Raw genomic sequence first — 17,242 nt, 5'->3', positions numbered from 1 at the left:
AATATTTCAATTTAAATATCCATACGATGACAAAGCAATGTCCAGGATGTTAATGCTAAAACAGTAAGGTAGAAAATGTGATTTTCTTACTGGGTTACTTTTAAAATTTCTTTTTGTCTGATGTGCTGATAACTTTTGTCTTCCTGAGGTTTGGCATGGATTTGCAAGTGGGGGTGAAATGTGACCTCGAGATCCTCCACTTATCTGTGGCAATCCATTTACAAGAGTCGCTGATGACTTGGCACTGGAAATATAAATAGATGCAGTGGAATCATAAAAGTTTTTGTTCTCCTAGGTTGTTTAAACTTAGGTCAACTCTTACGCAACAGACATATGGTCAAAGACATTCTAGCCATGAACCTACCATCTATTTTTCAGACATAGTATATCTTGGACTATATTAACCAGTGTATCTTTCCTTTGAGACATGGCATTCAATAGCCAGCATTGTTAGAATATTGGATAAAATGTCTGTGGCGCTTAGTTACTCTTTTACTCTTTACTCTTTTACTTGTTTCAGTCATTTGACTGTGGCCATGCTGGAGCACCGCCTTTAATCGAGCAATTCGACCCCAGGATTTATTCTTTTGTAAGCCCAGTACTTATTCTATTGGTCTCTTTTGCCGAACCGCTAAGTAACGGGGACATAAACACACCAGCATCGGTTGTCAAGCAATGCTAGGGGGACAAACACAGACACACAAACACACACACACACACATATATATATACATATATACGACGGGCTTCTTTCAGTTTCCGTCTACCAAATCCACTCACAAGGCTTTGGTCGGCCCGAGGCTATAGTAGAAGACACTTACCTAAGGTTCCACGCAGTGGGACTGAACCCGGAACCATGTGGTTGGTAAACAAGCTACTTACCACACAGTTATAGAACTCTGTGTTCTTTGTTCAAATCCTGTTTAGACCACTGTTACCATCCATCCATCCATCCATACATCCATTGAGGGCTGATAAAATAAAATACTGGTTTCATACTGGGGATGTTTTAATATCCTAATAAAGCATTATAAAAGAATACTGACACTAGAACCATGAGAGTGTGACTGAGGGAGATTTCACTGCTATGTCTAGCATATTGAGGCTCCCTAATTGTTTCATATCATTCGGTTTTATTTCTATAATTAGAACAGTTTAGCAGCCATGGATAGATTCCTATCATACAGTTTGGTATATTTCTATTAACACTTTTACGGAGGAAATCAGATTTATCCTCTCAAAATGTCATTACTCTTAAGTGCAGAAAGCAGTTTTATACAGCAATCTAATTTTGTTGAGGAAAGTAATGTTTTTAAAACTATTTTCCGTTGAGATATGCTGGGTTTATTAAGTCAGCATGGCTTGCAGAAAATACTAGTTCTATTTTTCAGGTAGATATTTAATATCATTACTGGAAATAACCAAAGAGCTTATAGAGAAGACATTCTGTACAGTGGATTGAATTATTGTAATGCAAACTATTTTTACAGCTTCCTCTATCATCAATACCAACATCACCACCACTGTCACCATGACTCAACAAGTGATTGCTCAAACTGATAGAAATAGCAAATATCTCTCTCTAAAAGCACACTCTATAGTCATAAAAAAGGAAGAACATATATGATAATGCTGGATATATATATTAGGTTGGAGCATTTTTTAATATGCAAAAAGGGATATAAATAATTGATTTTTCAATAAATTTTATTCAATGAAGTATCTTCCATTATTATTAATGACCTTTGCCCATCTATCAGACAATTGAAATATTCTCTCAGCATAAAATTTGACTGGTTTTGAAGAAAAAAATTTATCTAGATACATTCATTTAAATCGTTAAATATTTTTCCTTGCAATGAGTACTGTAGAAACAAAAACAAGTGGTAGTCGGATGGTACAATATCAGGAGAATATGGTGGATGGGGTAAAAGCACCCAGCCAAGTTCATGTAACATTGTTCGGGTAGCCAAAGACACATGGGGTTGGGCGTCGTCTTGTTGGTGCACCACTCCTTTCGTATTGGTAATCTTTGGCCTAAATTCTTTGATTTTGGTTCAAATTAGACAGCTGACGTCAGTACACATCAGAATAAGTGCTCTGGTTTTGTGGAGAAGCTCATAATAAATAATGCTTTTATGATCCCACCAAACACAAAGCATAGGTTTGGGGGGGGCATGGATATTCATCCTAGGTTGCTGTTTGGAGGTATCCTTACGCAAACTCCAGTATCTTTTTGCACTTTGTTTTCATACTCAATCCATTTTTCATCTCCAGTCTATATATATATATACTCTTTTACTCTTTTACTTGTTTCAGTCATTTGACTGTGGCCATGCTGGAGCACCGCATTTAGTCGAGCAAATCGACCCCATAGAGACCGATAGACTAAGTACTAGGCTTACAACGAATACGTCCTGGGGTCGATTTGCTCAACTAAGGCGGTGCTCCAGCATGGCCACAGTCAAATGTCTGAAACAAGTAAAAGAGTAAAAGAGTATATATATATATAGACACAATGTTTAAATAAAAGATGGATGAGACGGTCATGGATGAATATATTTTCTAGGTCTAACTGATACATGACTAATTAACAGAGGTCACTATCTTCTTTGTTATCAGAACTACTATAACAGCTAGTGTAAAAAGCACAGTAATAACTGCAATAATAGCTACAGCAACAACTCAATAAACAGCAAACAAAGCAATTTTATAATTTCTTTACCTTCGGCAATGTTTGTCTCCTGCACGGCGTTCAGCAGCTGTTAATAATAATAATAATAATAACTGATTGGAAGTGTTATCATGTACGTTGTTTTGTCTTGGTATAAAAGATGGGCTACAGCAAATATTCTGCTTAATACCACAGATTTGCTTGTCAGTTGTTTGACCTTAACCAGTTGAGCATGTCCCTTAGTGGCTGACGATATGTGCATCTCTGATCACGAGCAGAAGTAGTGGAGGAGCATCATAGCCATGTGTTGAGAGGGATTCTTTGGGGTTTGAATAATTCACCCCTGGAAACATGGGTGGTTCGTTCAACATCCTTAAACAACCCTTATTCAGGGACCTTTTGAGCGGGATGGGCTACTCGACCAGAACAAAATTCTAACTGGGCCCCATCTACTGTTTATCTTGATATGAGATTACCATGTCGCGCACATATGGTTGTGATGCATGTGCCTGGTTTACCCTTATCAGACGGGTAGTTATGATGGGTATACGGGGCTTCGTATATTTTACCCCAGTGTCAGTTTGATGGCATGAACTGCTCTCTCACTCAATAATAATAATAATGATAATAATAATCAATTCTTTATTGACCACAAAGGGTTCACATCAAGAAAAGCATTATGGATGGCACAGGACAAAACATTGAATGTGTGTTGTTTGTTCCTTCTCGAGCCATGCCTGGCTCATAAGGACCAGTTTCCTGGTTTCTTGGCGTATAGGTTCCCCACCTGGACGGGACGCCGGTCCATCGCAAGTGAGTTGCAAGATGCAAGAGGAAAGAGTGAGAGAAAGTTGTGGCGAAAGAGTCAGCAGAAGTTCGCCATTACCTTCTGCTGGAGCCGCATGCAGCTTAGGTGTTTTCACTCATAAACACACACATCGCCTGGTCTGAGATTCGAACCCGCGATTCCTCGACCGCGAGTCCGCTGCTCTAACCATTAGTCCATGTGTTCCACAACTGAATGTGTGTGAGTGTATGTTGTGAGAGTTTAATGAAAAAAAAACAAAGCAATAGCATTTTAACAATGTGTAATCATCAACAGGAAGGAGACATTCGAGGGATGCTTATAGAAAAACCTCATAAAACTACAGCTGCCCTAACTTCTGAGGTAGGTGCCTCTTTTCAGTTCCATATCTCCAGTTTACAGGCATATGCTCAGGGCAGGCCATTCACTCACATCCTGCTCACCACTCTCATCCACCTTTCAACGAAATGGCTAGAAGGCAACCCTTCTCTCTCCACCTTAATTTTTCTCGGCAAGTGAAACTTGAAGAAGTTGATGAGAGATTGGCCAAAGAGGAAGGTATTTATCTTCAGCCCCTTCTAATCTTGTCCACCCTACAACCTCTTTCACTAGGGCCACCACACCAGGCATATAAAAACTGCCTGCCAAATGGCATGGTAGATTTTGATTACTGAGATCATCTGAAATTTTATTCTCACAAATGCTACCATGGTCAATATATTCGTGATTGCTAAATATATATACATTATGATTTTAGTTATATGTTAATAAAATGCTGGTGACAGAATGGCAGGTTTATACACCCATTCACACACATTTACATATGCATACACTCATTAGAAGCACAAGCATACACATGCTCACACACAAGCATATTCAAGTATAAAGACAGACAGACAGTTGACATCTTAAGAATTTTATAAACTTTCTAAAGAGAGCATGAAATAAATTTCTTTTGGAACAGTGGGTCTTGAAACATATCAAGCTGTCAAAGGGATGAGCTGTGGCAAAACACATGTGATAAATGACAGCCACACCTGTTCAACATTGAAGAATTGCTGGAGATGTTGCAGTCTCAGGGTATGCCTGTACACCTCCAGCTACAGCCTACCCAGCTGTCCATGTAGTGGGTGCTGACAGTCAATTGAGATGTAACAAAAGCTTTAGACATGAAAGAAACTTCTTCAGATTATAAAAGATAGTAGTTGATGTAAGAATTTATAAAGTTTTGTGCAAATCTATATATATAAAACTCAATTTGTTTGTATGTGTGTGTATCTGTGTGTTTAACTTCCCGGCACATCTCCTCCTAGCCAATAAATCGTAGAACCACCAAAAATAGGTCACTTAAAATTTAGGCGAATGAAAATCGAACTGCACTATTTCTGTTTCAAAATTCATCTCGCAAGGGCAAAAATCAATAATGTGTTTGTTTAGGCCTTATCGCATGCATTGAATAGTGAACTTTACTCAGTCAGCTGTTTGATGTGAACTGTGTTCACCATGCGTGCAAGCATGCGTAAATTGCATGAAAAATAAAAAAAATCAAGATATAAAAACGAATCGCCGTAAACATTGTAGAAATTCGGCAAAGAAATGAATTTTCGGGATGTAGCCTGGAGGGTTTTTTCGTATTAATTGTTTGGACTTTGTGAACACATACCAATTGTTTTCATAACATTTTTAACGCTTTGAATTAAATGTGACCATTTTGCAAAGCTGGTCAATACTGCTAGTGTGAAATAATTCTTGTTTGAAACCGGATCTTGAAGTACATATAAAACTACAAATAATGGTTTCAAAATTTTGGTGTAAGGTCAGCAATTTTGAGGAAGGGGGTAAGTTGATTATATCCAACCCCAGTACTCAACTGGTACTTATTTTATCAATCCCCGAAAGGATGAGAAGCAAGGTCAACATCAGCAAAATTTGAACTCAGAACAAGAAGCTGGACGAAGTGCTGCCAAGTATTTTGCCCACCATACTAACAATTCTGCCAGCTTGCCACCTTAATAAAAAAAAAAAAGCTACAAAACGATAGCATAGGCGCAGGAGTGGCTGTGTGGTAAGTAGCTTGCTAAACAACCACATGGTTCCGGGTTCAGTCCCACTGCGTGGCATCTTGGGCAAGTGTCTTCTGCTATAGCCCCGGGCCGACCAATGACTTGTGAGTGGATTTGGTAGACGGAAATTGAAAGAAGCCCATCGTATATATGTATATATATATATATGTGTGTGTGTTTATGTGTTTGTCTGTGTTTGTCCCCCTTGCATTGCTTGACAACCGATGCTGGTGTGTTTATGTCCCCGTCACTTAGCAGTTCGGCAAAAGAGACCGATAGAATAAGTACTGGGCTTACAAAGAATAAGTCCTGGGGTCGATTTGCTCAACTAAAGGCGGTGCTCCAGCATGGCCAAAGTCAAAGGAATGAAACAAGTAAAAGAGTAAAAGAGAGAGTATATAAATATTGAGCCTCAAAACCCTTTTTGAATAGAAAAAGGTCAAAGGCTATCCATAGAACTTAAATCTACATCGCTTGTAGACATAACATGTTCCAGCATTGGATCAAAGCAGTCCTTTGAAATTCTCTATCCATTTAAGAAACTTTATTTTTATCAGAGAGAAGAGTGTGTTGTTGATATCATAAGAATTTATAAACTTTCAAGAGAACATTAGATAATCCCTTTTTGGAACCGGATCTCAAAGAGCTTGTAAAGCTATAAATAATAGCATATAAACAATGGGTTGAAAACCCATTTTTTGATTGAAAATGTCAAAGGCTGCCAAGGGACTTAAGATCCAGTTCCAAAAAAGGAATTATGAAAAAAAGGGACCAACTGTAATTTGAAAGTTTTTGTGTGATTACAACATATTGTTTAATTATGTAACATAGCACACAATAAATTAATAATAGATGTTAATAAAAACAAACAAAATTATTTTATTTCATGTAATTTTGTGAGCATATTATATTTTAGACCAGTGTTTCCCGACGTGGGGTGTATGCCCCATCAATGGGGCACTGGAAAATAGGGGTGGTGCATCAGCATGGGTTGTGAAAATTTGTGCAAAGACACACACACATATATATTTACTCTTTTACTCTTTTATTTGTTTCAGTCATTTGACTGTGGCCATGCCGGAGCACCGCCTTTAGTCGAGCAAATCAACCCCAGGACTTATTCTTTGTAAGCCTAGTACTTATTCTATCGGCCTCTTTTGCCGAACCGCTAAGTTACAGGGATGTAAACACACCAGCATCGGTTGTCAAGCGACGTTGGGAGGGACAAACACAGACACACAAACATATACACACACATACATATATATTTATATACATATATACGACATGCTTCTTTCAGTTTCCGTCTACCAAATCCACTCACAAGGCTTTGGTCGGCCCGAGGCTATAGTAGAAGACACTTACCCAAGGTGCCACACAGTGGGACTGAACCCGGAACGATGTGGTTGGTAAGCAAGCTACTTACCACACAGCCACTCCTGGAGTTTATATCAACTACTTTTCAAAATTTCCCCAAGACACCTGATGAAGGCGGGAGGGTATATCAGCCAAAACATTGTGTTAATAACTATCAAGATGAAGACAAATATTCGTCAATTGTGTTGTTGCTAACATAACCAAACTAATAACCAAGATTAAAAAAAAGCAAAAATAAATTACGATTATTCCCCTTAGTTATCTGAAGTTGCCTCCCTTGAAAAAGCATTAAAAAAAAAAATATATTTTTGCAAAGTTTGCAATAAATTGATGAGAACAATATAGGGATACACAATATGCATGTGTATGCATGCGTGTGTGGGTGTGTGTGCACTTTATAGGGAGGCGAAAGAAGCGATTGCTTGGGGCCCCTCTCGATATTGCCCCCCCCATCTTCATCCCATGCTACGAAATGCATAGAGCAATCTTGCATGAAGAGGCTTTTTTTCAATGTACAAATATAGGATCTTTTCGGTTTGAACGGCAGTTTTTTCTAGCGGTGTCATGAAATTGTCACCCATAATTATGACCCTAGTATCGATCTATTGCATTTCAATCTATTTTAGGGTTAGGGTTAGGGGGTGGGGGAAGGGTATCTTTTTTTCTTCACAAATGTAAATAAACCCAATCTGTTTCTTAAACGAGGGACATATTCATACGACACAGAATGTTTTTTTTACTCAATACACGTAATTGATTGGTTGAAATTGCAGAAATTGAAGAAAAAAAAACAACAAATATCTCACAAACTATAGAATTTTCTCGATAAAACCATGAGAAAGAGATGTTTTATAAACACATTCTACCAGTATACAAAGTTTAAAATTTTTTAGTTACCTAGAAATTATGTTAAAAACTGCCATTCAAACCGAAAATATCCCAAATATACCATGACTTCTTTAAAAAAAAAATGTAATGGATTCTCTTTTATGATAACCATAAAATTATTAACCATCTTACAAACAATAACTCTGAGCACCTTTTCAAACTCCACCTGTCTAACACCTGTGGACATGCTTACAAAGTCAGAAAACAGCACAGCTCCCATGACTTTCGGAAACATTTTTTCACACTGAGAGTTGCTGAAGTATAGAACAGACTACCGGCATCAGTTGTTAGTTGTCGGAGCACTGCATCCTTCAAAACTTCCATGCTTCCTGAGATTCGCCAACACTACACCTGCAGTTGCTTTTGATACAAGAGTAAAAAGGAAAACAATAAAACACTCCCGGAAAATTATCATTCATTCATGTATGTAAGTATGTATGTATGCGTGTGCGTGTGTGTGTGTGTGTGTGTGTTTGTATAAGTGTGTGTGACTATGAATGTTAAAGCTTTTCTCTAGTTCAAATTCTTTCTTCCAATGCACGATTGTGCAATGACCTTGGATTGACCACTCGCAATTAAAGGCACACACACACACATATTGCCACTTCTAAACTTCATTATTTCAGTGAGACATTGGAAACTTTGGCCTTATTTTACCATAGAACAAGTAAGTAAGAAATATGTCCCAAAATAGAAATATTGAATTTAATTTTAATTATAAAATTACATCTCTCAACTGCTAAAAACATTTTGTTTTTCAGCTTTAGAATCATGGCGTTTTATGTTCAAATGGTTTTCATTGATTTGAACCCGTTTCTTTTACTCTTTACTCTTTTACTTGTTTCAGTCATTTGACTGCGGCCATGCTGGAGCACCGCCTTTAGTCGAGTAAGCCCAGTACTTATTCTATCGGTCTCTATTGCCGAACCGCTAAGTGACAGGGACATAAATACACCAGCATCAGTTGTCAAGCAATGCTAGGGGGACAAACACACACACACACATATATATATATATATACATATATACGACAGGCTTCTTTCAGTTTCCATCTACCAAATCCACTCACAAGGCATTGGTCGGCCCGGGGCTATAGCAGAAGACACTTGCCCAAGATGCCACGCAGTGGGACTGAACGCAGAACCATGTGGTTGGTTAGCAAGCTACTTACCACACAGCCACTCCTGCGTTTCTTTCGCTTTTTCTATATTTTTTTGTCATTTTGTGAAACACTTGAAATTAATATAGGGATGGGGTCAAATATTTTCCCCGCTTCCTGTTTGAAATCTTTACATTTGTACTGTTGGATCATTTTTGGTAGTAAAAATTGGTCAGCATAGTTGTTGTTGCTGGGAGGAAGTTCAGAGAACTGCTACTTCTGTTGGCAGCAAAAGGACTCTTTTAGAGTGAAAGGTAGGTTGTATGATGCTTGTGTGAGAACAGCTGTGTTACATGGTAGTGAGACATGGGCTCTGACTGCAGAGGACATGTGTAGGCTGAATAGGAATGAAGGTAGTATGCTCTGTTGGATTTGCAACGTCAGTGTGCATGACCGACAAAGCACAACTGTGTTGAGAGAAAGGTTAGGTATAAGAGGGATTAAATGTGGCATGCAGGTGAGGAGAATGCATTGGTTTGGACAGGTGATGCATATGTGTAAGAGGACTTTTGGAATAGCTGTCCCTTATAAGTCAGAATGTCTCTGCTTTTATTGGGATTTTTTTTTTTTTGTAATCATGCTTTGCAAAACTATGAAGAGAATCCTTTTTAAAACAAATTTTTTTAAATCCATGTCATTTAAATGTTTGCCCCTCACCACCACCACCACCAACAATAACACATACACTCATTGTGCTTTTGGAACAGCAATAAACTCTACAATGATATTTTCTCTTTTTTTGTGATTTTCTGTCATTTTATCATATTCCACATTCTGAAACATTTGTAACTTGCATTGAGAACATAAATGGCCAAATTCTGCTTTAAGCACCCCATATAGCCCCCTCATAACTTATTTGTTTTGGAACTTTCTGAAAATTTGGTGAATTTGTGTTCTCCAAATGGAAATTCATATGTTTATGAAAAAAACTTTAAAAAAATTTTTTATTTACCCCACTCCCACTATAAATTGTAAAATTTCCTATCTTTCACAAATTTTTTTGTTTTTAGTCAAAGTTCAAAATACAGATAGTTCAAATCTGCTATTTGTTTCTGTTTATAATTTAAAAAAAAAATTTTTGTAATTCTTTGAAATGCAAATTCAAAAAGTTTAAAATATTTCCACATATGTATGGCCTATAATGGATTGTGGAACAAAACATCCCATGTAACCAGTCATAACCATTTTTCATTTTTGATATTTTCAGAAACTATTTTTTTTTTTTTACCTTAAGGCAGCAAGCTGGCAGAAATGTTAGCACACCAAGTGAAATGCTTAGTGGTATTTTGTCTGGGCGGCGAGCTGGCAGAAACGTTAGCACGCCGGGCGAAATGCTTAGCGGTATTTCGTCTGCCGTTACGTTGTGAGTTCAAATTCTGCCAAGGTCGACTTTGCCTTTCATCCTTTCGGGGTCAATAAATTAAGTACCAGTTACGCACTGGGGTCGATGTAATCAACTTAATACCTATGTCTGTCCTTGTTTGTCCCCTCTGTGTTTAGCCCCTTGTGGGTAATAAAGAAATAGGTATTTTGTCTGTCTTTATGTTCTGAGTTCAAACTCCACCGAGGTTGACTTTACCTTTCATCCATTCAGAACATAAATGTCACTAAGCACTTTGTGCGACATGCTAATGATTTTGCCAACTCACCATCCTAAATGATGGACTCTCTCATTGAAGACAATGTATGGGCGTTCAGCTTTTTTCTAAACAACTTACACAAAAAATGATTTTGTGTTCAGTGGTCAAATGTTCATGCCTCACATTAGTTCACTTTCTCCATCAAATCCACGTTGTCTCAACAGGTACATTGTGTACCAGCATCAGATGTCGAAGTGACCATAGAGTAACATGAGATGAAGTGTTTTGCTCAAGAACACAATGCACCACCTGGTCTAGGGATTGAAATCATGATTCCTAGATCATAAGTGCAACACCCTAACCACTAAGCCATGTGCCCCTACTGTCCTGCATAATAATAATGATAATAACAATCATGTACATTGTTTTGTCTTTTCAGGGACCTTTTGAGCAGGACGGGTTACTCGACCAGAAGAAAATTCTAACTGGGCCCCACCTGCAAGGTCATGTGCTGGTTATCTTGATATGAGATCACCATGTCGCCCACATATGGTTGTGATGCATGTGCCTGGTGTACCCTTATCAGACGGGTAGTCATGATGGGTATACTGGGCTTCGTATATTTTACCACAGTGTCACTTTGATGGTATGCACTGCTCTCTCACTCAAAAATAATAATAATAATAATAATAATAATAATGGTTTCAAATTGTGGCACAAGGCCAGCAATTTTTTTTTTTTTTTCGGTTGGGGGCTAAGTCAATTACATTATCCCCAGTGCTCAACTGGTACTTATTTTATTGACCCCAAAAGGATGAATGGTAAAATCGACCCTGACAGCATTTGAACACAATGTAAAGATGGATGAAATGCCCAGCATGCTAAGGGTTCTGCCGGTTCACTGCCTTAATGATGATAATAATAGTAACAACAACAACAACAATAATGATAATGATATTAAGTCATAATAATAACAACAACAACAACTCCAACACCAATTGTTAAATTATATAAAGAAAGCAAAATATAGAAAGAAAAAAAATCTTAACCGCTTGATAAAGATGCTTTAGTTAGTTTCGGGTACTTGGAAAATTTGAGGTGGTAATAATTCTCAAAGTCCATCAGGATAGTTTCTAAATCAATATTGTCACATGTCTCATAGCGGTTCACATCAATGTTGGTCTCTTTTGTCAAGCAATCAGCAGATTCTCGATAGCTGTGGAGAAAACGTAAACATAGTGAGTAAGGTCCTGTTAATTTGTTGCAGTCATTATATTATTATTATCATTATTATTCTATTGTGTCTGGGAAGAGTCATTCTCTTTTACCGGTGAGTGTGTTACATTGTAAGGCACTAAAAGAGAATGACTCTCTCCAGACACAACAGAATATGCTTCAACACACGAACTCATATAAAGAATCTTGCAAGCCAAATCCCAAAACGAAATATTATTATTATTATTATCATTATTATTAGTGAATGAGAGGGCAGTGCATGCCATCAAAGTGACACTGGGGTAAAATATATGAAGCCCAATATACCCATCATGACTACTCATCTGACAAGGGTACATTAGGCACATGCATCACAACCATATGTGTGCGACATGGTGATCTCATATCAAGATAAACAGTACATGACCTTGCAGGTGGGGGCCTAGTTAGAATTTTCTTCGGGTTGAGTAGCCCATCCCGCTCGAAAGGTCCCTGAATAAGGGTTGTTTAAGGATGATGAAAATGAAACACACATGTTTCCAGAGGTGAATTATTCAAAACCCAAAGAATTCTTTTCAACACATGGCTATGATGCTCCCCAACTACTTCTGCTCATGATCAGAAATACGCATATTGTCAGCCACTAAGGGACATGCTCAACTGGTTATGGTCAAACAACTGACGAGCAAATCTGTGGTATTGTGCAGAATATTTGCTGTAGCTCATCTTTTTATACCAAGACAAAACATGTACATGATAACATTTCCAATCAGTTAAGATCAAAAGCCATGAATGCCACTGCATGGTACTGCATCAGGGCATTTATTATTATCATTATTCAGTAGTTTTATTTTTATAGCTTTTTATAGTTTTATTTTTATATTTATTATCATTATTATTATTATTATTATTATTATTATTATTATTATTATTAGTATCATCATCATCAGTAGCATTAAGAAGGTAGTGAGCTGGCAGAATCATTAGCTCACTGGGCAAAATGCTTAGCAGCATTTCGTCTGTCTTTATGTTCTGAGTTCAAATTCTGCCAAGGTGAACTTTGCCTTTCATCCTTTTGGGGTTGATAAATTAAGTAGCAGTGAAACACTGAGGTCAATGTAATTAACCTGTCCCCTCCCGCCAAATTTCAGGCCTTTTGCCTTTAGCAGAAAGAATTATTATTATTATTATTATTATTATCATTATTATTATTATCAGTACCACTGCCACCACCGACCACCACCACCACCACCTTCATCACATTACACCAGAGTGATTTAAAAAATAGAAGTCTACATGACCTAATGTGGTCATAGATACTTCTAAAAAAGTGGATGGTCATGGCTAGAATGCCTTTGATCATAGATCTGCTTTATCAGAGTTGACAGCCTTCGGACTTGCTAGTTGCTGTCAAACTGTCCAACCTTCGCCAGTGTGGAAGAAGGAAATAAAAGGATGATGATGAAGATTGTGGCTAAACAAAAATGACTTTAAAGAATTAATGCTATCCTTGTTGGAGTCATGGTAGTCTTTAAGGTGGCTCAATTGTTCTCAACCAATCAATGGACCAATTGAATGAGCAAACTATAATGACAGAGTCTAGGAGGTCTATATAACATCCTTGGTTTGTAAAAATATATATGGTAACGTCCTTTATTATTATTGTATATATAACATAATGCAAACGTGTAGCTTTTTTGTGCATTTTGTGTGCTGAAAATAAAGAAATAACAGTAATAACGTTTAATAAATGTTGCTAACTGCAAGTTATGGATGATTTAAGGTATTTTCGCGCCTGACATCATAAGATGCGTCTGAATAAACATTGCCGGACAGCAAATAGAGACTCGGACATTGCTTAGAAAATAATTTTCATTTTTAACCTCGTATATAGTACGCACTAGGGATTTTGGCCTTTAAATTTTGAGGAAAAAATGCGGATTATACTCGAGGATTTACGGTATTTAAAATGTCTGCTGTGAAATAAGTTACAATAATTGTTTTCATTAGGAGAGAAGTGTTTATTTATTATTCAACATATAACTCTAATTAGGTTTTGTTTTTACTTGCTTAGCAAAGGACAATATCAGCCAGATAATATTCTCCTTTATTTTATTATTACCAGAAGTTGGATTATGATAGTTTAATATATAAGATTTTACATATGGTATATAATTTTTATTTCTATTTCTATTGTTACTTGTGAAGACCTGTTGAGGCAAGTGAAAATCAAAAATCAAAGAATCAAAAAAATCAAATCGAAATCGATCAACATCAATGGAATTTGTAGTTGTGGTACCAGTGCCATTGGAACATAAGAGAACCATCTGAACGTGGCTGTTGCCAGCACCGCAGCGACTGGCCTCCGTGCTGGTGGCACGTAACAAACACCATCCGATCGTGACTGTGCTAGCCTCGCCTAGCCTCCGTGCCGGTGGCACGTAAAAAGCACCATCTGAGTGTAGCCGTTCACCAGCCTCGTCTAGCACCTGTGTCGGTGGCACGTAAAAAGCACCATCCGAGCATGGCCGTTCGCCAGCCTTGTCTGGCACCTGTGTCGGTGGCACATAAAAAGCACCCACTACACTCATGGAGTGGTTGGCGTTAGGAAGGGCATCCAGCTGTAGAAACACCGCCAGATCAGACTGGAGCCTGGTGCAGCCTTCAGGCTTCCCAGACCCCAGTTGAACTGTCCAACCCATGCTAGCATGGAAAGCATATGTTAAATGATGATGATGATGATGATTGTAAATAGTGCTAAAGTTGTTATTATAATTGCTGGATAAATTCATGTTCTTATTGACCTTGATGGAGGCTGATATAGTATTTATATTTTTTCTGATTATGGTCATCACTTGCTTTAGGATTAGTATGCTTAGAGTGTAATATATGCATGTTTATATTGTTATTGTCAATATCAGGATAAGCGTTAGTCTTCAGGTCTATCTTTTTCGTTTCTACTACGCTATTTTTATGTTGGTTATTTTGGTTCAATATATAGTTATAGTGTAATCTATTAACTGTGTTATCAGTTTCTATGGTATTATTCATAGGTCGAGTCCTCAGCTTATTCTTATCTATGTTATGTTTACCTTCATGCACTTGTTTAAGCTTTTTATTAATTGTATATAAACCATGCTTAATATATTTAATTTTCTGTTTATATCCTGCTTTTCCCAGTGCAATATTATATAATTCCTTGTTATCATTAAATATATCTTTGCTATTTGAGTGGTAATTTATTCTTCTTTCATTAACTAAACAATTAGTAATTGACTTAGGATGATTACTTTTTATATTAATATAGGTGATTTTGGATTTAGCCTGAAATAAGGTTAAAGTTCACAACAAAAATTAACTGAGTTAATGGTTAAAGAACTGGTAGAGTTTTTTCTTATATAATTCTTTCTATGTGGAGGGTTCTTTATGATGAACAACGCATCATCCCTATATAGACAACCACCCATTTCAAGAAATTTACTACAGAATTTATGTTAAATGATAAACAGACTAAGTCTGTGGCCTGAGCAGTCAGATAATCCCATAACTACATCAAAGCAGTCAGGTGTATCCATTATGTGCTCATAGTTTATTAACGAACTTAATTATTGATTTATGAGCTGTTAGTATGACCTGAATTTCTTTCCAAGACAATTTAGAATTATTTTTACCAAATACTAGGACACTATTTAAGACTATGGAGTTAATTGATGAGTAATAGTCATTAATATCTACCTGTAGAAATTTGCATTTATTTTTTTTTTTCTATTTTGATGAACCAATCTATTGCTTCTAGTGTATTAGACCATTGTTTAAGTTTACTTTTGTTCTTGTGTTTATCTACATATTTATCTATAATACATTTATTAAGTTTACCCATGTCCAATCTATCTGGGCAGATTAGTGTAACTTAGGGTTTCTTTGAAAAGTATCCTTGTGGTTTTTTTAAAGAGATTCTAGGCCTTAAAGGCCAAAAAAAGGTTCAGTTTTATTTTCAATAGCGTATTCAATCATAACGTTTTTAGCTTCAAGATTAATTGTTCTTAATGTATTTCTCGTAACTATTATGTATTTTTTTATGATTTCCTTTCTCAGTAGATCAATGGTATAGATCAATGTTCAAATTACATATATTTCCTGTTTTGTCAGATTGAACCAATATTCTTTGTTTAGATTTTAAATCCAAAATTATCGATCTTAATTTCCACTGGTATTGATCTCTGAGTGGCTGCTTCACGAATTTGATATTTCTTATTGCCTCCCATAATTCATCTTTAAAAACTTCGAGATGTTTGGGTGGTAGGTATCATTGCATTTTAAAATGTTTTTTAATTATATCTGCTTCATTGCTTCTATCTTGATTAATTCCTTTATTTTCCCGTTCAAGTTTCTTACCAAAAGCACCTTCCATCTTAATCTGTATATGAAATCCTTAGTTTTGTTTATTACATCCTTCAAGTATTCCTTTTTAAATGGAATAGAAATGCCCTTCAAAGAGACATCCAAATTCATTTTCTCTATTTTTCCACACTTAGTTGGCAAATATATGTTATGGTATATATATATATATATATATATATATATATATATATATCATCATCATCATTTGTTACGAGGGGACCTCCGAAAACTGTATGGAATCCCTCAGACAGGCCCGACTTGATCAGCGAATATTCTCGCCATGGAAACTCGTCGGAGAGAGGAGAGAGAGAGACACAACCGCAGCAAGGCAACAGAGACACAGAGAGGCAAGGCAAAACGGCAACACTGGCTTACATTCAACAACTAGTTTATATGACAATCAATGATTACAACATCAAAGCATTTAAGGCAAACAACAAATCAATACATCATACGGTATACCACAGATCAAAGCATTTAACAACATGCATGTAACAATATAACAGTGTTCAGTAACGACACAAGTCCAGATCAAATAATGTTCACGATACGTCACAGTCCAATCAGAACACTTCGATACATTATACAATGTTCGTATCACAACAATTCACGTTACAATTCAACAAGTCCTTTACTCAATTCACAATGTTCTTTATCGACTACATCGACAGAGTCCTTCTTTTTCTCTCTTCTTTCTCTTCCTTTCTTTTACATCGTGACACGTATCAATACACAATCACATACCTTAATTCCTAACTGAATCGCCAGTGTCCCATTCTGCACTCATCTCTCAATACTGCTAAATCCAGCCTGCCAAACTCCTGCATCCCAACTTGCTCCTAAGATTCCAGAATCCGACTGTGTTCCTCGACAACCGATCCCTGACTGCCAAGACCTCACTTCGTCTCTGTCCTTCCCACTACCCTAATCTCCCTCTGTCTCTATTGCTTATAGCCTCTCTATTTGCCCTCTGATTCCTTACTCTATCTTTATCCTCAATCTGTCCCTTAGCCTTATACTCTATCTCTCTTACTACTTTTCTTCTCTCTGCCCCTCATCCTCTCTTACTGCCAATACCCT

The 17,242-nt window shown here is 37.0% G+C and overlaps 2 protein-coding genes across 2 annotated transcripts in view; one reads left to right on the top strand and one right to left on the bottom strand.

Moving 5' to 3' along the window:
- The window catches only part of LOC115209779 (katanin p60 ATPase-containing subunit A-like 2), a 60,785-nt gene that overhangs the window by 36,228 nt on the left and 7,315 nt on the right, over positions 1 to 17,242 (bottom strand). Inside the window, exons 3-5 of the mRNA XM_029778296.2 lie at positions 11,596 to 11,762; positions 2,726 to 2,762; positions 91 to 244 (exon numbers count right to left, since the gene is read on the bottom strand). Coding sequence (XP_029634156.1) covers positions 91 to 244; positions 2,726 to 2,762; positions 11,596 to 11,762 — 358 coding nt within the window. The remainder of the gene's footprint in view (positions 1 to 90; positions 245 to 2,725; positions 2,763 to 11,595; positions 11,763 to 17,242) is intronic.
- LOC115209780 (stAR-related lipid transfer protein 3-like) overlaps positions 8,341 to 17,242 on the top strand; it is a 133,906-nt gene continuing 125,004 nt past the window's right edge. Inside the window, exon 1 of the mRNA XM_036500916.1 lies at positions 8,341 to 8,474. Within this exon, the coding sequence (XP_036356809.1) occupies position 8,474 (1 nt within the window). The 5' untranslated portion in view covers positions 8,341 to 8,473. The remainder of the gene's footprint in view (positions 8,475 to 17,242) is intronic.

Source organism: Octopus sinensis, linkage group LG3 (genome assembly GCF_006345805.1).
Source record: "Octopus sinensis linkage group LG3, ASM634580v1, whole genome shotgun sequence".
NCBI classification, from domain to species: domain Eukaryota; kingdom Metazoa; phylum Mollusca; class Cephalopoda; order Octopoda; family Octopodidae; genus Octopus; species Octopus sinensis.
The sequence above is the reverse complement of the archived record's forward strand: the minus strand, read 5'-3'. Positions and strand labels throughout refer to the sequence as shown.